Source organism: Petromyzon marinus, chromosome 5, assembly GCF_048934315.1.
Source record: "Petromyzon marinus isolate PM22_M1 ecotype Great Lakes invasive population chromosome 5, UKy_Petmar_22M1.pri1.0, whole genome shotgun sequence".
Taxonomy (NCBI): domain Eukaryota; kingdom Metazoa; phylum Chordata; class Hyperoartia; order Petromyzontiformes; family Petromyzontidae; genus Petromyzon; species Petromyzon marinus.
In genome coordinates this window covers 20,269,420-20,291,523 of record NC_133671.1, presented here as the reverse complement: position 1 = coordinate 20,291,523, position 22,104 = coordinate 20,269,420, and the positions used below count along the sequence as shown (strand labels likewise).

The window sequence follows — 22,104 nt, the reverse complement described above, 5'->3', positions numbered from 1 at the left end:
CCGAGAGACCGGATGCATCGTGGCGTATGCGATCAGCTGATGTTTCGGTAAAAAAAATGACCCCATTTCAGAACCGAGACCAAGTTTGCTGTCGCAGTTTGATAATGAAGTAGCATCAGTGGCTTTGGGGGGGGGGGGTTCTGGATTCCACAGCCCGGGCCCTCCACACACGTGGCTACAGCCCCACTGGGCAAGACATCCACATTTGTGTAAAGGAACGATCTGGCTCGGTGGCTCTAGGGGCAGCACCGCAGCGGCGACAATCGGCGGCGACGGGAGGAGACTGGCGGGAGCCGGCGGTTGTTTCTCACGGTGTGGGAAGGCGGCGGTGTGCACGAGGGTTGGGGGGAATGGGTTATGGCAACGTCTCCCGTCACGACACTCACTGATTGGTGGGTGGGGGGGGGCACGCACTACAGATGGACGAAACTGAGCGGCGGTCGCTTTGAAGCCTCCTGGGAATGGGCGACATTCACAGCATGAGATGGGAAACAACAAGACAAATGCAACAGCAGCACACGCGCGCATGCACACACGCACACATGCACGCAACAACAACAACATTAATCAGCGGTATCGTCACCACGGGTGCCTGTGCCAGGCCAGGTGCTCTCTGAGGCCACGTGCAGTGCCGAAGGCTCGCTGGCAGGAGGTCACGGGACAGACCCAGGTGCCACGGGTTTGACTTACTGAGATGACTGACAGATGCACCCGCTGTGCCCCCTACTACACGCACGCACGCACGTGTGAGCGTGCCACCCAACATGGGCACCGCACGGACTGGTCATCTCGAGGTGGAAGCTCGTAGCTCTGTTGCGACCGAGGCTAAACACTCCGCCGCCGGGTTTTGTCAGTCTCGCGCTTCGAACGAGGTTTTGGGTTCATTGAATAATTGGAACGTGGATTTTTCCACGTGAACTTCTTCCTCCGGATGGAAGCGTTCAGAATCCCCCAAGTTGGCGAGCACTTGGCTTATTACCTACGTCTCATTATACGATGCACACAAGAGTGCAGCCCGTCCTACAGACGTGGTGCGTATTTGCCATTGGCCCTGCCACCCCTTCCTCCATTGGGGGGCGGGAGGCGTTTGGTGGAAGAGGAGGAGGAGAATCGTCGTCGTGCACTCACTCCGATCTCGTAGATGGGATTGTCGAAGACGGCCTCGTCTGGGAGGCGAGCGTAGGAATGCGAGCTCGTGAGCGGCACGCGCAGGGACGACTTCCCGCGCAGCCTGCAATTAAAGACACACGCGGAGCGAATTACCTTCGGCGGTGCCGTTTGTTGCTGGCTGCTTGGGTGTGTATTTTTTTTGGGGGGGGGGGCCTTCCTCGCAATAAGTGGTGAGAGAATAAATGAAGATTTGTTGACACTGCTGCCGTCGATCAGAATCGTTTTTCGGAGTGATGGGCGTGTTAATCGGTGCGGCGGCACCACCGATGGGGTTGCTGGATGATGATTGGCGGGATGATGATTGGCCGTGGGACGATTTTCAGAGAAAACAATGCAGGCAGTCGGGACGTTAAAACGCAATGGATGATTTTTGTTGTTTGGGGCCGTCCATAAATGACGTCACGCGATTTTGGACGATTTTTGACCCCCCCCCCGCTCGTCACACGGCGTCACAAAAAGTCAGACCCCCCCCCACAAATATGACGTCACAAAGCTCTGCCCCCCCCCCCCCAAAAAAAATAAAACATGCTTCAAATCGCTTTAAACTATTGTCATTGTAGTGCCTATTTAATGTGGCGCTGCACTCTGATGTTGTAGGAGAAAACATTTATTAAAAAGTCTATTTAATTAAGTAAAACGTGTTGTCTGTATTTATTTAAAGTTGCGCATTTTGATGTGACGTCACATTTCTCAAACCCCCCCTCGTCACAAATGTCTGACCCCCCCCCCCGCCTCCTAGGTGCGTGACGTAATTTATGGACGGCCCCTTTTGCGATTTATCCGAACGCGTGACGTCGCGTGCCACGTCACTTCTGTTGCGTCAGGCGATGACGTCACCCTCGGTGAGCACCAAAGACACCGAAAAGCTGATGCGGAATTGTCCACAACGCTTTCACAGCCGTGCTGTGTGCAAACGTAAGCCGACCTGCAGCCCGCAACTTTTTTTTCAGAATGAACTCTGTCAACAAGGTCAGTGATAAAAGACAAAAAAAATATTTTTAGAACGGGCAATGAATGATCCCTGGGTCCTTTCGTGCGGTATTTGACTTTTCCAGATGTGGCCACCAGATGGAAGCACATTGTTCAACTTTGTCTTCGTGTGTGTCTGTGTGAAACTGCAAACACGACCCCCCCCCCCCCCTTACGTTCGCAATCACAGGAGGGCATCGCCAGATAGCAGGAAACAGAGCGGGCTGTGGAAATAAATTCCCCCTTGGGCATCCGAAATGCATTCACTCACTTGGTGAAGTACACGTAAATCCCTCCGATGAGCAGACCCACGATGACCACGGGGATGGTGATGGCCACGACAATGTCACGGCCGGGCTTCTGCACCCCCGATTCGCTCGTCTTGGCAACTGTGGGGAGGTGTGGGAGTGGGGGGGGGTGTTGGAGAGGGTGGGAGGGGGTGGGGGGGGGGAAGGAAACCCGAATGGGGGAACGGTGGTAGCGCCGGGCAGCGAAGAGGCGCGGGGCGAATTGGTGGAGATGGCGGGATGAAGAGAGGGTCGGTCGGTCGATGGTGGGGGGGGGGGGGGGGGAGCAAGAGGGCGAGGAGAGGAATTAATGCTGGCGCCGAACGCCGCCCTCGTTAATAAACCGGAGTCGAGACGGCACGAGCTCCAGACCGCATGCAAATGAGCCGTCCCGCGCATGCACGCGGCGAACGAACACGTGAACACACAGGCAAGTAGCGCAGCCACAACCCAGAATCCGTGCACAGTGTCCGCCGCCCTCATTGCCACCGAGCGAACCCTCTGGGCAATTCAAAAACTTCATTACCTTCAGATTTCGGGTCAGCGTGGTGCTCCGTGTATGCCACTGAACACAATAACACAACACTCGTCAGGATCATTAAATTACATTGAATCGGAAATACAAACTCGAAGAGGCATGATCGTCAACATCGTCGTCGTCACCACTGTGCTCTAAAAATGGAACATTACAAAAGGCAGCCCCCGTGTTCTTTGCTCTCAGGAAGAGGGGATGCGTGCGATTGTAAGAGGGGAACTCGATTTCATTGCAGGCGTGGGGAGCCTGACATTTGAACCCGAGGTTCTCAGCAGTGCCGACTCAGCGGCCTGTGTATCTATTTGCTATGCATGTGTGCGCGTGTGCCTACGATCCATCCTGGGTTGTGGTGGCTGGGCACGCGGGCAGCTTCTGTTTGGCCGGATAGAGGGGGCTAAACGTGAGTGTGGCATGGGCTAGAGAAGAGATGGGCTGATGTGGTATGGGAGGATATGGAGCTGTGTGTGGTTGCTGATGAGTGGTACCAATGGTGTCAAGATTGGCCCCTATAGTGGAGGCTCATAAAGGATGCTATTGGGTAGTTGGAGGCAGTTGCCCTTTAAGAACAAAGGAGGGTGCAGGAGCAACTCACAACAACGGAGCAGAGCGTCTGGTGGCTAAAACGGAGCAATTTGGCAGAGCAGGGAGCACAACTGGTGCATCTGCCAGTCATCTTACTCAACCCATGGCACCCGGGTCTTTCCCATGACCTCCTGTCAGCGAGGCTTCGATACTTCACGTGGCCTCAAGGTGCACCTAGCTGGCACAAGCGCCATGGTGGCATCACCGCCACTTAGTGGCACACGGCGGTTGTTGCTGTTTACGTGTGAGAGTGCGTGTGTCGACTCGGCCTCAAATGAGCACCTGGTGTGGAGTGTGAAAATCGCCACTGCCGTTGTTCACACTGCGTGCACGTGTGGCATCTGCGCTCGTGTGCGCTGCACCTACCCTGGCACTTGGGGGCCGAGCCGCTCCAGCGGGACGGGTGGCCGGGCAGGCAGCGCACGCTCACGTCGCCCACCAGCTGGAAGCCGTCCAGGCAGGAGAAACGCAGCAGCTCGCCCGGCTGGTACAGCTGCTTGTACAGCAGCTGGTATCCGTTCTCCGGCATGCCGGGGTTCACGCACGGGTCGAACACCTCGGCTGCCCGCACGACAGAGACAATGGATCCCCACCCCCCACCCCCCCCAGCAAAACAGTCTTAATGGGCTGCTGGTGCCAGCGCTGTTCACGAGCGAGCACCTATGAAGGTCGCCACGGCGCACGAGGCGGTGTGTGGTAAGCACCCACGCCCCGACCGCTGATGTCTCCCCAGCGCTGACGCTTAAACACACCGCACCGTGTACTCAGTTAAGATCGAGTCGACCTAGGGGAGGGCCCCAGGACAGGCCGCTGTTATTGGCCGGGAGCGCGAATCGAACTTGGGTCGCCGGGGTTTCGTGGCGCAGTGCGCGTGCCACCGCGCCGCCGCCGCCCGCAAGGCACACTGGCACGCACGCGTGGGTGACACTCTGAGGCTCGCTGGGCTGTGATATTCACGGCCAAGAGATAGTAAGTGTGATGGCTCATTTGAGTGGTATCCCCTCGTATTTGTGATGAGTTTTTTTTTTTCCGGGCGTTCCGGTTTCACTTCCACATGGGGCCAAACACTCATTGAAGACAAACTGGCCCAAACATTGTGATGTAGTGGGCCGCTCTTAACAAAAATAAAAAAGAGTCGAGACCCAGTGAGGCTCTCCTGGATGAAGAACTACACTGTCATGGATGAAGAACAACACTGTCATTCTTCTACTTCTCTGGCCTCTCTCGGTGCTGTGAAAAAGGGCCACTGGCAAAAATGTGGCATTTTAAAGGCAGCAGTGTTATTGATGAATGTATTGAGTTGTTGTTACGTGTGCTTACGCACCACAGTCACCGAATAATTCGTTCACTATTCTTATTGTTGTTGTTAGCTAAGCAGGCTTGAGCCTGGGTAGTGCCGACCAGCCCATACTGGACATCTGTAATAAAAGAGCTTCATAGCTCATCGGATTCCTCCAGGATAAATAAAGATTCTGATTGTGTTTCGGTGGGTGAGCACCATGGACAATCCAGTGGGCAGCAGGCAGAGGGGAATTGAAGCGACATCGATCGTTGTACCGTACTTCTACGCTCCCGCAATATTCCCCCATGCCTCCCACCAACTCGCACGGGATCTAGCGTGGTAAAGTATGGTCGAATAACCCCCATGACTAGGACAATCACGTTGGGGGCAGGGGGTGGTGGGGGGGATACCTTCATCCAGCAGTAGATTTACAAAAGAGCTGCATGGTGTTGTTATCATTATTATTATCACTCCGAATAAAATCCTGAGCACCCCCTAAGTCTCCCGGCCCGGGGGCCGTGGCTGTGATGGATTTCACATCAGCGCAGTTTCGCAACAATCAATGCCAATGAGGCATGCTCGACTAATTGGAGGCAATTACGCTAATAAAGGACGTGGGAACGGATGCCCGCGGGAACGAAACGATTTACGAGTCGCGTGGCTTGGGAGCGGCGGAGTGACGGGCGGCACCACGAGAGAAGGCACCACGAGAGACGGCACCACGGAGAGAGGGCACCACGAGAGAGGGCACCACGAGAGAGGGCACCACGAGAGAGGGCACCACGAGAGAGGGCACCACGAGAAAGGGCACCACGAGAGAGGGCACCACGGAGAGAGGGCACCACGAGAGAGGGCACCACGAGAGAGGGCACCACGAGAGAGGGCACCACGAGAGAGGGCACCACGAGAGAGGGCACCACGAGAGAGGGCACCACGGAGAGAGGGCACCACGAGAGAGGGCACCACGAGAGAGGGCACCACGAGAGAGGGCATCGCTGGCGCAGCTCCCAACAACTCGTCGGGTCACACCTAAACGATATCCCGTACTGCAATATCGTGTGATACGATACCATACGTTACTATACGACACCATAAAATACCATGTAAGGCAATACAATGTAAGGCAATAACTATGCAATAAATACCGTGCAATGGAATAATACCAAGACAATGCAATAACATACACTACCATGCAACACAACACCGCATAATAACATCAATGTCTCCCCTTAGGCCCTGGCTCTGCCAGTGTCACCGTGGCAAATTTTTTTGTTACGGCTTAACCGACATTTTTTGAAGTAAATTTTAACTGGAGGTTTAAGCGGCGGAAAAAACAAATATTTTCTCGGCATCTACTCCGGGGAAGCGGAGAGAGATAAAACGAAGCGACGATAACGATGTCAACTTGCAACACGGCATTCGCTCGTTGCTCTCGTAGAGACGCAAGCGAGCGACTCGAAGGGGCGAGGAGGAGGAAAACCCCAGACAAGCGGGGAAAGCGGCAGCATACCTGTCAACCCATATACGGTTTACCCCGTATTCTTGTACAGGGAAATTTAGTTTTGAGGTCCGTATGGTGTACAGACGTTTCAATACGGGAAAAAAAAGTTTTTTGTGTATTCGTGTTTCTCCCTTGTGATGGGACTTTGTAGGATGAACGTTGAGATTTATAATGGCACGGGGTGACCAATAAGGTCTGAATTTGTCTGTAATAAGGTAGGGGTTGACAGGTTTGTGGCAGCGGCAGCAGCAGCCGCGCGTGGCAAGAAGTGGGCGTTACCAACAGTTGCCCAAAGCTCTGCGGTCCTCGACATATTCGGACGTTTTTGGCCAATTAACGAGCATTCACACGTGGGAGGAAAGGAAAACCGGAGCGCCCGGAGAACACCCAAATGTGTGCGGCGAGGGAGCAGCGCTCTGTCCCTTACGTATTGAACGGACGGGAGTCCACCAACCCTCGGTGTCTACGCAGCGCTGGATTACAGGCTGCGGGCGTAGCCACCACCACCCGCTGTGGGTTAGCGGGCTGGAAAAGGGAATGTGGCGCTGCGTGCTCCCGTCACAAAATCTCTCCCCACACACACACACACACATTTGACAGCCCAAAGGTATTTGTGAACTGTTAATGAATAAACAAGTCCAGTGGATGGCAACACCGACAACCAATTGACATAACACACGAAAAATATAACAAAACTATAAAAAACTATAATTTTCATTTTACCATGTAAGGCCCACTGAGCTATGTAGCTCTTTTTTAGAAGCGACCTGGCCACAAATGACAGCTCAACGAAGTGGCTGATCACGTGGAAACTTATCTCAGCCAAACACTCCAAACGCACGTTTGATTCTAAATATTGGGGGGGGGGGGAAACTGGAAGACCCGGAGAAAAAATCCACGTGACCACGGGGGGGAGAGAGAGAGAAAACACGCAAACTCCAAATATACAGCAGGTGTCAAGGGTCGGGATCGAACCCATGAACCCTCCTGTATACCAGGCGAGGTAGTTAACATCTCGCTGCCGGGAACCGAAGCCCGAGCCGGGCGCGTCACTCACGGACGCATCGCGGCGCCGGCGCGCTCCACTTGGGGCTGCCGGTGTCGCGCGCGTGGCACGTGAGCAGTGAGCCGCCCTCCATCTGGTAGCCACGGTCGCAGCCGTACTGCACGGTGGAGCCGACGAGGAAGCGCGAGTCGGAGAGCACGCGCCGGCCGTGCTCCGTCACGCCGGGGTCCGAGCAGTACTGCACTGCTCGGGGGACGGGGGAGGTGGGGGGAGGAGAACAGAAAGCGAAGAGGTGTGATCACGTGGCTCGGAGTGGGGGGGGGTATTGTGACCGTGTCCCCCGTTGGTTTGTTGCATGGCAGCGCTTTGTCTGTTAGGTTTGGAGGGGATGTTGGCGACGCGCGAGCTGAGAGCGGAGGGCTGGGACGAGAGGGGAGGACGTCCCATCGTGTAGGTGGAGCAATGAGATCGGCTCGTATGCGGGTGCGTATCGGGGTACACTGTCGTACGTATGTAGAACTTCTTTCGCACCGTACGTAGCCGACCGGGCTAGTCGGAAGTGTGTGGGAAGGACAAACTAAACACAAATGTCAGTTTGAAAGAAATGGGTTTTCAATCTAGATTTAAAATTTGCGTAGCTTCCAGTGGCTTTCTGACTGTTGCAGTGCTGGACCGTGAATGATGGAAATGGCTGAGGCCTGAGGGGAGGCCTTCATCCAACAGTGGACTGATCCCGGCTGATGATGACGTTATAGTACTCGTAAAGAGAAAAAACAAAAAAATCTACATATTAAAATTGGGGTCAAAATTCGAGCAAAAAATTCAGATAAATCACACGGACACGCGTGCGAGTCATGGGAGGGGTTCTTCATTTATTAACGCCATGGAAGCCGGCGGGCGGCTGTCATGGCAAAAACACATTTTAATGTTTGCAAATATTACTTATTGCTTTGGGATTGTGTCTAGCAAGTTCTGGGCAATTTGGCCACCGCCAAACGCCCCCCCGACTTCCTCGCACCCCGCCCGCCCCAGTGTCGTGTGTTCGGTAACAATCGGCAATGGCACGGCCACGGGCCATGATGGTCGCCGAGAGCCGTGGGCCACGCCGTCGCGCTCACTACCGTCGCAAGGCCGCGTGCATCAGCAGGGGCGCGACGAGCTTAATGAATATAAATGACTCTGCTGCTGCTACCGGGCTCTTTCCGCTAGAGAGTATGGGGGAGGCGGAAGCTGGGGGGGGAGGTGGATGACATCAGAGCGTCTGGGTTGCTTCCGCTCCCCCTCTCGGCTCCTCGTAATGTCAGCTGTGCGGATCCTCAAACGAATGACCGCGTCGTAAGCTGACGCTGGGCTAGACTGTGGAGCAAATATTGGCTGTGCATGGCGAGACTGGGAGAGCCTTTGGTGAAGTTTGGGGTGGATTGCCTTGGCATTGAATTACAGTGTTGGTGGTCTCGGCTGTGGTGGGTTAGAACGTGGTGGGTTAGAAAGTGGTGGGTTAGAAAGTGGTGGGTTAGAACGTGGTGAGTTAGAATGAGGTGAGTTAGAACGTGGTGGGTTAGAATGTGGTGGGTTAGAATGAGGTGAGTTAGAACGTGGTGGGTTAGAACGTGGTGGGTTAGAACGTGGTGGGTTAGAATGAGGTGGGTTAGAACGTGGTGAGTTAGAATGTGGTGGGCTAGAATGAGGTGGGTTAGAACGTGGTGGGTTAGAACGAGGTGGGTTAGAACGTAGTGAGTTAGAACGTGGTGGGTTAGAACGTGGTGAGTTAGAACGTGGTGGGTTAGAATGAGGTGGGTTAGAATGTGGTGGGTTAGAATGAGGTGGGTTAGAACGTGGTGGGTTAGAATGAGGTGGGTTAGAACGTGGTGGGTTAGAACGTGGTGGGTTAGAACGTGGTGAGATAGAATGAGGTGGGTTAGAACGTGGTGGGTTAGAACGTGGTGGGTTAAAATGAGGTGGGTTAGAACGTGGTGGGTTAGAAAGTGGTGGGTTAGAACGTGGTGGGTTAGAACGTGGTGGGTTAGAACGTGGTGGGTTAGAATGAGGTGGGTTAGAATGAGGTGGGTTAGAACGTGGTGGGTTAGAACGTGGTGGGTTAGAACGAGGTGGGCTAGAACGAGGTGGGTTAGAAAGTGATGGGTTATAAAGTAGTGGGTTAGAATGAGGTGGGTTATAATGAGGTGAGTTAGAACCTGGTGGATTAGAATGAGGTAGGTGAGGCAACCTGGCCTGGGATGGCCGTGGGAATCTCGTGCGTGAATACTAAAACAATTAACGTGCGAAGGGGAACGACAATGACCTGAAGACGCAATGAAAGGAGGCTTGAAGATTTCTAGGAACACCCCCCCACCAGCCCCGGTTGGAATTCTCACTGCAGAAGAATCTTCACATGCACGAAGTTGCGAATACGAGCGGTCACAATTAAATTGCCAGGGCAATTAGCAGATATTGAGTCACCACCGCCCAGCAACCCGGCTAGGGCCAGTACCATGCTCAATGCTCATGTTAATTGGTACCAGATACTCATATAAGGACAACGTGACACAATAATCCAGATTCCCTGTTTAACATTATTGGCCGACGGGGGCAAGTGCTGTTAGCGAGCACCAATGAAGGCCGGCACGGCGCACGAGGAGGGGGCGGTGTTTTCAGGACCACGCCCGGCCGCGACGGCGTTAGTCCGCACGGCTTCCAGGGGTCGGGGCGGCATCCCGAGTGCACCACCGGCGAGGAACACCGACCTAACCTTTGACCCCCGTAGCCGAGGTACGAAAGATTCCTCGACGAGCCGACTTTGTAAAGTCAGGCGAGCGCCGGTTTACCGTTGGCCGTCGTGCGCCGCACCGGTTATCGACCGCCGCCGCCACCGCCACCACCGCCACTCACCGCCACCACCGCCACCACCGCCACCACTGCCACTCACCGCGCTGGCAGGAGGGCGGGTCGGTGCTCCAGGAGAGGTCCCACTGGCACATGAGAATGTCGGTGCCCAGGATGTCGTAGCCCGGCTCGCACTGGTACGTGGCCACCGTGCCGCGAATCGGCTCGGCGTGAGACAGCGTCTTCCAGCCGTGCGACACGTCGGGCAACGGCGAGCACGTGTCGTTACGCACGACCTCTGCGTGTGCAAAGTAAGGTAAGGAGTGGGGGGGTAAAAAGAGGGGGTAAGGGGACACGTAGAAAAAAATAAATGATAATGCGGGCCAAGAATAGCATTGCAATTGAGAATGGCGATGGCCGAGGTACTGCGTGGTAAATGGGCGGGCAGCTTGACGGGCCGGTTGGTGGGTGAGAAGGTGAATTTAGAGCTGCAGCCACTACCCTTCCTCCAGGCTTTTCTAGGGCCTCCGAAAGGATGTTGGAGGCTCCGGGGAAAAACAAATAACATGAGAAGACTTCTCCGAAATCCCGTTGGATGGAAAACCGCCCCATCTATGTGCCCCATCTGCGCCCCAACTCTTTGTGGCCCTGAGCTGTAAACGATGATCGGGGATGCGGCTCTCACCAGAGTAGTGGACGACGAAGCCACGACCCCTGCCGGGGATGGGCCCCGCGGGGTCGGACAGGAACTGCACCGTGACCTCGGAGCCCGTGGTGAAGACGCGGAAGCGGTGGTGCGTGCCGGCGTACTGTCCCAGGGCGCGCGACGTCAGGTCGTCACCGTCGAAGATCGTCACCGAGTCCGTGCTGCCGATGTCCAGCCTACGGGGGGCGGGCGGGCAGGCGGGCAGGCAGGCGGGCGTGTGGGCAGCGGGCACACGATTATAAGTAAATAATACAATTAAAGTAATTTTAAAACAATATATCGTTTTTTTCTTTCCCAATTTTAGATCGAATGTACGACCAGCACCGTTTCACGGGACGAAATCATCCATTCGCATCTCTGGCACAGGCAATGCTGAACCCCTTTACGTTGGAGAATGACACACGGAAGCAGATATCACAGAGCTGCCTCCGAGATCCCTTCGAGCGACCGTTGGTTTACACAGAACTTTACCACCTGCCACGCTTCAGCGAGTAACGTTCATCGCACGACAGTCAAGCCGGTGTATACATTTCCGTGGCTGCAATTGAGTAAAATTATATCCACGGTGATTCTGGTTTAATTCAAGGCGGCTGGCTGCCTGCGATATAAACACAGAAACTCAACGGTGCCAGCTCAGCGCTCTGACCTCTGAGCCACCTGGTCACCCGATGCCATTTTATTTTCATTGCCTTGTTTTTGAAGCCACGTCAGGGTGATTAACATTCCTCTCGCAGTCCGAGCGCGGCATTGTAGTCGGATTCATCACGCGGATGAAATAAACTTTGATGGTCAAGGGATTTTTCAAATGTAATTTATTACCATCATGAATTATGACGTTTTTTTATTAATGTTTTTTTCCTTTTAAACGTTTCTTTCGTTTTCATTTTTCCGCTGCGGTACAACTCTGTCGTCAAGACAAAGGCACGTGGCGAGGTGGCCCAGAGGTTGGAGACATGGAGCCGGCAACCACTAATCACCTGGGTTCGCATCTGGTTTCAGGTTCCAATTCCCCTACCCGGCCGCCCACTTTGTTGTTGGAAGCCACTGGAGCTATGCACTTTTAAATCTAGATTGAAAACTAATTTCTTTCCAACTGCTTTTTGTGTTTAGTTTGTTGTCCTTCCAACCCCCCCCCCCCCGCAGCACTCCTGATTAGCGTGGTTGGTGCACAAAAAGTTCAACAGCAGTTTCACAGCCGTAAATATCCGTCCGCAGACAAAACGACGGCGTTTAATTCACGAACCGTGCGGCTCACTCAACGCAGTTCCAACTTCATAAAATATAAATCCGCGCGATTTTCCACGTCGTGAAATATTGTCAACAACCAAGGAAATAAGCGCTCGGCTCCGGGGACGGGCGCTTTATCCCATGACGACGATGACAGCGCAGTCGGGAGAAAACGGCGAAGGACACTGGGGACAAAAAGACGCCCAACGCGACGCGCAGGAGACGTCCCCGCTCCCCACCCACATCTTGGCATCAAAACGAGCTCAAGATCCACAAGCACAAAGATCCCCCGTATAGCCTTAACAGACTGTAGGGGGCAAGCGCTGTTAGCGAGCACCAATGAAGGCCGGAACGGTACACGAGGGGGTGGGTGGCCAGCACCACGCCCGACCGCCTTATTCTCCCCAGTGGCAATGTTTTTATCCACCGCACCAGATACTCGTTTGAGGCTGAGTCGACCTAGGGGAGGCCCAGGACCGGTTCAAATAATCGTCACTGGTGTTGGCCGTGAGCGGGAATCGAACCCGGTGCGCCAGGTTCATAGCGCAGCGCGCTAACCGCTACACTACCGCTCCCCCACACACGTGCCCACACACGCGTGCACGCGCCAACCGTGGCGCGCAGGACCATAAAACCCTCTACAGAAAAGAAAATCGATCGATGCCAATTCCAAATTGCACGGACTTTCACCAAAAGCCTGATCAACGTTTTACGCAGATAATGACACACCGACGACGATGCGGCGGCTGGGAAACGCGATGCTGGGCGGTGCGGGACAGCTAGGACCGGCCACCGTGCGGACGAGCCGAGTTGCTATAATTCGGCTCAGGTTCGCGCATCCATTATTCGAGGTCGAACCCAGACTGCAATTAGACGAGCGCGGCCGGATCGAAGCCTCTCAATTCCACCATCGCTCGGGGGGCCCCGGCGGTGCCAGCTTCAATTTGGCTTTAATTGGCAACTGCTGCTGCTGATGATGCTGTTCCTGCTGCTTCCAAAGCTGCTACTGCTGCCGGTGCTACTGCAGCTGCTACTACTAAGCACGGACATTTGCTTTTGCACACTCTTACGGGTCCAATCCATCGGGAATGCAGCAGCAGCAACAGCTACCTCTGCAGGTGATGCTGCTGATAGCCGTGAGTGGTGAGTCCGAGGCGTTTGCCAAGTGTGGGGTGGCATCGCCAGCCAGGCGGTGGCTGGAGGAGCACCCCCACAACTCTTTGTAGCCTGGCACCGTGGAGGAATTGGATCGGGCTATAAGGGGGATCTTTTATCTTTGTATGTGAACCACGTGAGCGTGTGTGTGTGAACCAAGTGAGCCTGTGTGTGTGTGAACCACGTGAGCCTGTGTGTGTGTGAACCACGTGAGCCTGTGTGTGTGTGAACCACGTGAGGGTGTGTGTGTGAACCACGTGAGCCTGTGTGTGTGTGAACCACGTGAGCCTGTGTGTGTGTGAACCACGTGAGCCTGTGTGTGTGAACCACGTGAGGGTGTGTGTGTGAACCACGTGAGCCTGTGTGTGTGTGAACCACGTGAGCCTATGTGTGTGAACGACGTGAGGGTGTGTGTGAACCACGTGAGCCTGTGTGTGTGTGAACCACGTGAGCCTATGTGTGTGAACCACGTGAGGGTGTGTGTGTGTGAACCACGAGCCTGTGCGTGTGTGAACCACGTGAGCCTGTGTGTGAACCACGTGAGCGTGTGTGTGTGAACCACGTGAGGGTGTGTGTGTGAACCACGTGAGCCTGTGTGTGAACCACGTGAGCCTGTGTGTGTGTGAACCACGTGAGGGTGCGTGTGAACCACGTGAGCGTGTGTGTGTGTGTGAACCACGTGAGCCTGTGTGTGTGTGAACCGCGTGTGTGTGTGAACCACGTGAGGGTGTGTGTGTGAACCGTATGTGTGTGTGAATCACGTGAGCATGTGTGTGTGAACCACGTGAGCGTGTGTGTGTGAACCGTGTGTGTGTGTGAACCGCGTGTGTGTGTGTGTGTGAACCGCGTGTGTGTGTATGAACCGTGTGTGTGTGTGAACCGCGTGTGTGTGAACCACGTGAGTGTGTGCACGTGCTCACAGCTGTATCTCCAGCAGGATGCGCCGTCCCTCGCGCACACGCACGCCCCAGATGCAGTCCTGGCCCTCGTCGTAGATGTCGGGGTAGTTGGGGGAGAGGATGATTCCGTGCGACCCGGTTACGTCGCCGCCACACAGCGCTGTGCACGCACACACAGACAAAGATCCCCCGTATAGCCTTCACAGACTGTTCAGGCAAGTGCCGTTAGTGAGCACGTACGAAGGCTGGGACGGCACACAAGGGGGTGGCCAGCGTCACACACGGCCGCCTTTGTCTCCCCAATGGCGATGTTTTTACACAGCGTACTCATTTGAGGGTGAGTCGAGCTAGGGGATGGCCCAGGACCGGTTCAGATAATCGTCACTGTTGTTGGCTGCGAGCGGGAATCGAACCCCTGGGTAGCCAAGTTCGCAGCGCGCTAATCGCTACGCTACACAACCGCACGCACGCAAGCACACACACACAAACGCACACGCGCGCAATCTCCAGTGAAAACCTGCTCCATGAAAAAACAAACTCTTGTGAGCTCCAAGTGTCGCTCTCTCCGACTCGAGTGGCTCCCGCTCGCGTAAGGATCACTATTTTTTCCAACCAGCGAACGCTTTGTTACCCCATTCTCCTTGGTGCCCCTGAGAGTGTATTGGGGTTAGGGGTCAGAGGCTCAGAGGTCACGCTGCCGAACCGGCACTGCTAAGATTCTGGGGATTGAATCCAGCTATCGGCCCGCCGGTGATTAAACCAGGTTTCTCCAGTGCAGTGCGAAGCTCATGGCTCCAGCCCGGGTCACCAAATGATTGTACAAATAGGGGAAAAAAAGACTCCATCGTACTAAATCTGGTTTTTGCACTTAATTTGCCTGACAATTAAAAATATACGATCATGAGATAAACACCAAAACAAAATAGAACAAATTAGTGTTGTTGTTTCCTATCGTTCGGCAGCTGTGTGACAAAACTGCTGTTTGTGCTTTTAGTTTGTTGTTCATTCCCTGCACCTCCGATTAGCGCGGTTGGCTACATACGGCACGGAAGAAGTTCAACGCCCATTCGTAGAGTTAAGTAGAGGTATAGGTGCTCCCTTATGAGAGAGTCCTGGGTACCCACACGGACCTCGCACGTGTCAAGACTAAATCTAAATTACTACAAAAACAATTAAACAGTTTGCAGTTCATTGTCAACGCACTGCTGGATGAATGCCCCCACCCTCCACCCCATACCATGTCAGCTGTGGGGGAAGGTTTGACCATACTTCACCATGCTGTCCATTGGAGATTTGTTTAACGAGGGGCAAAGGGGCCCCAGGTGCGGTTCACGAATCGCTCAGCGACCGAGCGAGCTTAGCCGCAGCCGTGTGTCGAACTCGGACGCCCGGCTCCGTAGCGCGATGCGCGAACCACCGCTCCCCCCCCCACCACACCGAGCCAACACAGGGCAAAATTTTTATTTTTTTACAAACTGCCAACAACCGACCGAAATAGGCATTGGTGTAGCAGCCAGAGAGGTTGGCAACCGAGGGGAAGGCCCCCGGGTAGGGGGGCGGTGCGATAACGTCAAGGCGGGCGACCCCGCGGGGCGATCGTGTCGACGGCGCAGCAGATAAACAGCGGTGGCGACGTGCGGTCGCTTCAACGGCACTGAGGAGCGCGACGACCTCTTGACCTTGAAGAGAGCCTGACAGTTTTTCGGGGGGGGGGGGGGATCACTGCGACGGCGGGAGAAATGGCTCCGTTAACGATTCCAGCACTTCCACGACGCGATAAATTGTTGTGATTTGGGGGTCACGGATCAATGCAGTTTGCCCTTGTGGTGCGCGAACGATCTACGGCCGTGCGAATCTACTCTCTGTCCGCGGCTGAGAAAATTCATACGCATAGACGAGTCAGAAGTGATCGATTCTTCCGCACAATACCCTTCCATGCGTGTGCTGGGAGCGGAGGATCTAATGCTAATTGACGAGTTGTTGGGCCTAAATACGCAACGATTCACCGATTCGTTGAGTAAAATATCTATTGTTGACCGATTATGTGAATTGCGATCCCTGATTTTTTTTACAATTCATGAAATTACTGGGGGTCATTTCATGAAAAAAATAATGTAAAAGCATCCGTGGTGGAGTGGTGGTTAACGCAGTGGACTATGAACCTGGTGACCCGAGTTTAATTCCTGACCAGGGCTGACATCACTGGCGAGTGATAACTGAACCAATAGAGCCCCCCCCCCCTCCACACCTCCACCAGCTCACCCTGACCACCGTGGTGACGTATGATCAATCAGCCAACTTCCCACGACCGACCCTGCACTGGACTGTCAAAGGGCTGTAAATGATTATTATTACTTTCGAACATTTTCCATCTACGCTTGGATGCACGGTGCATTCATTCCGTTGGCCCACCCATAACGGGGAGGCAATAACGCAACTCCAGCGAAGATGAATCGATGCGGACAGAAACTTTCACGCAAAGTTTTCAACCCACGAAGCGGCTTGCCCGATTGCCAAACGGTCAAACTGATCAAAGCATCGGACAAAAACAGTCAACATGGAACGTTTGACCAACGTTGGCAGATGGTTGGAACCGCTGGACCACCGCTGACCGAATACTGCCCCAACAATAAATGACCCGTCGGCTTGGAAAGTGTTACAGCAGAAATCGTTGCGTGTACGTACTCTCTGTAAATGTTGAGCTTCTTTCGCACCAGGTAAGGCCGACTGTACTATTAATCTCTTTTTTCAGAACCGACTTGGCCGCAAATGATCGCTCAACCAAGTCGATTATCACGTGGAAACTTATAGCAGACCCGGAGAAAAATCCACGTGACCACGGGGAGAGAGAGAGACACGTAGACTCCAAATATACAGCAGCAGGCGTCAGGAACGGGATCGAACCCACGACCTCCTGTATACCAGGCGAGGTGGTTAACTTCAAACCACGCAAGTGCATTCATTTTCATTCCTTGTTTGCTGTCTAAACAAATTAGGGGAAGGCGTCAAAGTGGCCGACGAATCGGCCGAATCACGCACCACGGCAGATGGGCTCGGTCTGGTTCCAGTAGGGCTCGCGGATGTCCAGGCATTCGCTGACGGGGGTTCCTTGCTCCAGTGTGTAGCCGGGGTGGCACGCAAACTCCACCAGGGTGCCCACCGAGTACAGCGGGTCCGAGCTGCTGTAGTTGCCGTACTGGATGTACGGCTCGTAGCAGCGGCCACGCTCGAACGCTGCAGCGCAGGCAGAAACGATCGCACGGCCGGAGGACCGGAGGTGGAAATCAGAGGGAGAAGAAAAAAAACCCAACACGGATTGGCGTCGAGGTGACTGGTGGAGTGCGATGGCCGGTGGCAAGGCACAGTGGCGGCACTGGGCATGAGCAGAACCCAGCAAAAGCTTTGGGCACAAAGCGGCTGAAGGGGCCCCAGATTATTGTTCACACAACGTGCCACACACACACACGAGGTGCCACACACAGACATACGACGCGCCACACACACACCAGACATCACACACACAACATGCCACACACACACACGAGGTGCCACACACAGACACGCGCACACGACGTCTCACACACACACACGACGTCCCACACACACACACCAGACAACACACACAACGTGCAATACACACACCAGACATCATACACAACATGCCACACACACACACCACGTGCCACACACACACACACCAGACCACACACACACACCAGACCACACACACACACACACCAGACCACACACACACACCACGTGCCACACACACACACACCACACACTTCAAACGTCCACGAGGCTGATAGACGTAAACAAACCAATGAGCACAAACGAGCGACCTAATCTCTCTCATCTCTCAGTTTTTTCTGCACATCTCATTTAACTACATTTTTCATTTAGTTTTGGTCCGCCTATCTCTTTGGTCACCTAACGAGAATTCTATGAATCGAAATGAAGGGGGTGGGATCCTCTTGCAAACGTTTTTTTGCATTAAGAGACTTTCCCCGCCCGCTCCCCCCCTCCCCTCCCCCGGCTAATGGGGCAGCAGCAGCACCACGGGTGGATGGAGTGGATTGGGTGGATGGGGTGGATTGAGTGCATCGGGTGGATGGGGTGGGTCGGGTGAATCGGGTGGATCGGGTAGATGGGGTGGATCGGTGGGATGTGAGAAGACACAAGTAGGCCGGTGATTGATTGAGGTTCGTAGGTCGCCGCCCTCTCGGCGCATTAATCAACGAGCCGAGAATCGATGGGCGATTACGGGGACCTGACGCCGGCGAAATCAAAAGCGGCTCCCAAATAAATAAATAAATACCCCCCCCCCCAAATGCATTATTAAGTGGGCGCGATGAAGACGATGATCAGATGGCACGCTCGCTCGCTCGCTCACATATGTGCGCGAGCGAGCGGGCGAGTGTTTGTTAATTGGCTCCGTGAAGCCGTGAGCCCGCAGCTGTTCGTGAATAGCGGCGAGGTGGATATGGCAACAACAACAACAACAAAAAACGCCAAATAGGAAAGGGTTCTGATGAAAGGAGGAATAACGGTTCGAATTAAGTAATTTTGTGGATCACCGGGCACCGAGGTCAAGGCGAAAGTCAAAGCCATTTCTTGCTCAATTGGTGTGATCACCTTTACAGCCCTGCAGAGCAGGTGATGTAAGTTCCACGTTCTTATGGCGGGGGGAGGCGGAGGCGAGAGAAACGATGGGCTGAGTGAACCCTCCACCCCCTCCACAATACACGATTTGAATCCGCAACCTTCGCAGTGCAATGCGCTAAGCAATGCGCCACCGCTCCCCACCACACAAACACAAAGATCCCCCGTATAGCCTCAACAGACTGTTGGGGCAAGTGTTGTTAGCGAGCACACACACAGACACACACCAACACAAGCGCACAAACGCACGCGCTCACACAAATACACACATTCACACGCATGCACATTCATACAAGTAAACGCATCCCAACGTAGCAGAACCCTCCTGGAAGAAATGCCTTGAGATTCAGAGTGAGGCCTTCCTGGATAAAAGCAACAAGGGCATTGTCGTTGTGATTAAGATTCAAAGATAACCATCGACGGTCCACGAGCCACAGTGTAATTTAGTAACCGCGGGTGGTGGCAATTATGCAGGGATAGCAGTTCACGGCTACCAAAAGTTGATGATGTGATGACACCATTATTATATATAGTTACTGCACTGTTGGTACAAGTTTTGCCGTTCCAGGTGGTACCAAACGAGCGGCATATCGTGGCCTGGGCCCACGATGGACTGCGACTGTAACGCCAAGCCAATCGAGGCGGGCGCCTGCAGAGCGACCGACTGAGAGCGGTCAAAACGCTCGTCCATCCGACTCTGCGAATGGACGAGCGAAACGCAACCGGATTGGTGAAAGGTGGGGGGTGGAGGTGGGGGGTGGAGGTGGGGGATGAAGGGGGGGGTGGGGGGGGCTCCCCTCGCCCCTTGCCGCATCGCGGCGAACGCCGGACCTTCGTATCGCACGGCGAATCCCGGCGCCGTGCCGACGTTGTCGGTCGTGAGCTCCAGGCGGAAGTAGCGACTCGTGCTGATGACGCCCTCGCCGGGGAAGTACTCCGTCTCGTACGAGTCGTAGAGCGGGACGGCGCTCGACGTGTTCCCGTTGCGCACGATCAGCCTGCGGGGGAGGTCGGGGTGGAGGGCGGCGAGGAGGGGGGGGGGTGCACGGTGGTGAGGTTAGGGGTGTGGGGAGACGTGGGGGAGGGTAATGGGGGGGGGGGGCGACTCAGTGTCAGACAAAACTTTTAATAAAAATGTTAGACGCGAAACAGGACGAGCAACGATACGATCCACTGGCCGTCTACTTCTGCTTAGCGTGTGGTCTGCTGGAGCGCCCACCTCCCGTGTGTGCTCGAGGAAGGGTGCTGCAATGTCCGCCTCCCTCTAAAGACTACCGTGAGACGGTTTGTGCATCACCCGACGGTGCGTGCAGGCAAGAGGAGGGTACCGCTGCACGTCCGCGGGATAAAGCGAGGGCATCTTCGCCGTCAACGTTCCCGACCTGTCGTCGTCTTCGGCCAGGGCCAGCTTCTCGAAGTGCAGGTGCAGCCGCTGGCCGTCGGGCGCCTCTATGAGCCACACGCACGTCAAGTTGTTGGTGTAGTTGGCCGGGAAGTTGGGCGAGAGGATGCGACCCACGGACGCGTTCCGGATGAGGCCTCCGCACATCGCTACGCACGGCACGGGGCAGATGACGGAGCCCAATCAAATTAAACCGGCACTCCGGATTGATTGAGCGATGGGGGTGAGTGGGTGAGTGATCGAGAGCGTGAATGATCAATTCAGCGCGTAAGGAAGTGAGTAAGCAATGAACGACACGGCGATATAGTGAGTGAGCGAGCAATTAAACGATGGGGTGAGAAAGCGTGCGACGATGAATCGAGCGAGCAGGTGGGGGGGGGGGGGGGCGGGCGAGAGGTCGTGCGGGCTGCTCCCCTCTCACCTAAGCACAGGGGCTCAGTGGCGTCCCAGCCCGGGTGGGTGCTGTTGATGCAGGTGAGGATGCTCTGGCCCCGCAGCTGGTACCCGGCCTTGCAGTGGAAGTAGGCCTTGCCGCCGGGGTGCAGGCCGCTCACGTACACCTCGCCAAACGCCGGCTTCCCCGGCACCGGGCAGCTCAGCACGTACTCTGCCGGCGGGCGAAGGCCCGGGTGGCGCGGACGACGCGGAGACAGCCGTCATCGATTAGCACGGTTGGCTACGTACGGCGCGAAAGAAGTTCAGCGTGCGTACGTACGTCGCCACCCACAGACTCCCGGTGAACGCAAGCGTTGGGGCGGCTGCCGCGGCAGCGCACGTGATGTCCGGGTGAACGACCGACATGGAGAAGCTCTGCTGGGAGCGGAATGTCGCGCTACGGTGCTACGTTTCGTCGCCGATATACGATGAGATGAAATAAAAATGTGGGTTCGGGTCACACCACCGTAGCTGCGCTCAAAGCGGCGCGTCGGTGGAACTCCGTCGCACGGTGATGTTGAATTCAAAAGTCGATCAAGACGTTGGCCGCGTATCAAACGATGATGTCCTTTAACAGGTGACAATCTTGTCGGGTGGTGGAGGGTAATTGACGAGTAATCTTGAATGGGAAACTACGAGGGGACGGAACTAAAAAACAAATATGGATCATGGTGTTGGCTACAAAAGTCAACGTTTGAGTTAAGGAGCGGTCTGATCCACGCACCGGTGGAGAGTCGGTGTCCATACTTCTAGAGCTTCGTCACCAACAAATGGTTCTTTGTTTAATAATACGATGAGAACGCATCGTGAGAACTCATCGTGTTATTAAGAGATCTGGACGTCTTAATGCGCAAAACTTACCCATGTCACAACAATGACAAAATCAGCTAAATATTATTTCGATGTACGATATATCGTCGAGACAGTGTTGTGCATACGGCGTTGTTTTAGAACGTGGTATTGAGAGACAGAAAGGGGAACGTACGCATCAGACATCGTACGCAGACAACATTAGTTTGTTGTCCTTCCCCCGAACCTCTGATTAGCACGGTTGGTTATGGCATCATATTCAATATGGCCTTGGGTGGAACACATCGCTGGGAGGGATGATGGCCAGAGGTGGAGACTAATATTGGAGCGGGTGCCACAGGAGGGTAAACGCACCCATCATTAGAACCACCGCAGCGGAGATGGAGCAATGAAATAATCTGCAGGTGCTAGATGGATTATTGCATCGCAGGGCCATGAGAGATGGTGATGGATTGGGGAGGCCTTCATCCAGGAGTGGGAAGATAATAGCTACTGCTGCTTCTGATACTGTCGATTATAGAAATGGTGACTCTGGGAATCTAACCAGCGGTTGTCTACTGGAAACCAGTCCCTGCCAAAGGAATGTGGAATTTCCACCACCGACTCGGAGAACGCGCGTGACCCATCGCCTGTGTGGGCGGTCGACAGAGCGG

At 54.6% G+C, this 22,104-nt stretch overlaps 1 protein-coding gene across 2 annotated transcripts in view; it reads right to left on the bottom strand.

Annotated features, from left to right (window-relative positions):
• SEZ6 (seizure related 6 homolog) overlaps positions 1-22,104 on the bottom strand; it is an 82,738-nt gene that overhangs the window by 2,940 nt on the left and 57,694 nt on the right. Inside the window, exons 5-17 of one of the 2 annotated variants that reach the window (XM_032947317.2) lie at positions 20,628-20,813; positions 20,187-20,355; positions 19,636-19,802; positions 17,182-17,376; positions 14,164-14,302; positions 10,841-11,037; positions 10,259-10,453; positions 7,384-7,575; positions 3,910-4,104; positions 2,953-2,991; positions 2,411-2,528; positions 1,129-1,231; positions 387-455 (exon numbers count right to left, since the gene is read on the bottom strand). In XM_032947317.2, the coding sequence (XP_032803208.1) occupies positions 414-455; positions 1,129-1,231; positions 2,411-2,528; positions 2,953-2,991; positions 3,910-4,104; positions 7,384-7,575; positions 10,259-10,453; positions 10,841-11,037; positions 14,164-14,302; positions 17,182-17,376; positions 19,636-19,802; positions 20,187-20,355; positions 20,628-20,813 (1,937 nt within the window). In that variant the 3' untranslated portion in view covers positions 387-413. The remainder of the gene's footprint in view (positions 1-386; positions 456-1,128; positions 1,232-2,410; positions 2,529-2,952; positions 2,992-3,909; positions 4,105-7,383; positions 7,576-10,258; positions 10,454-10,840; positions 11,038-14,163; positions 14,303-17,181; positions 17,377-19,635; positions 19,803-20,186; positions 20,356-20,627; positions 20,814-22,104) is intronic. The other variant, XM_032947318.2, reaches the window with a different exon arrangement.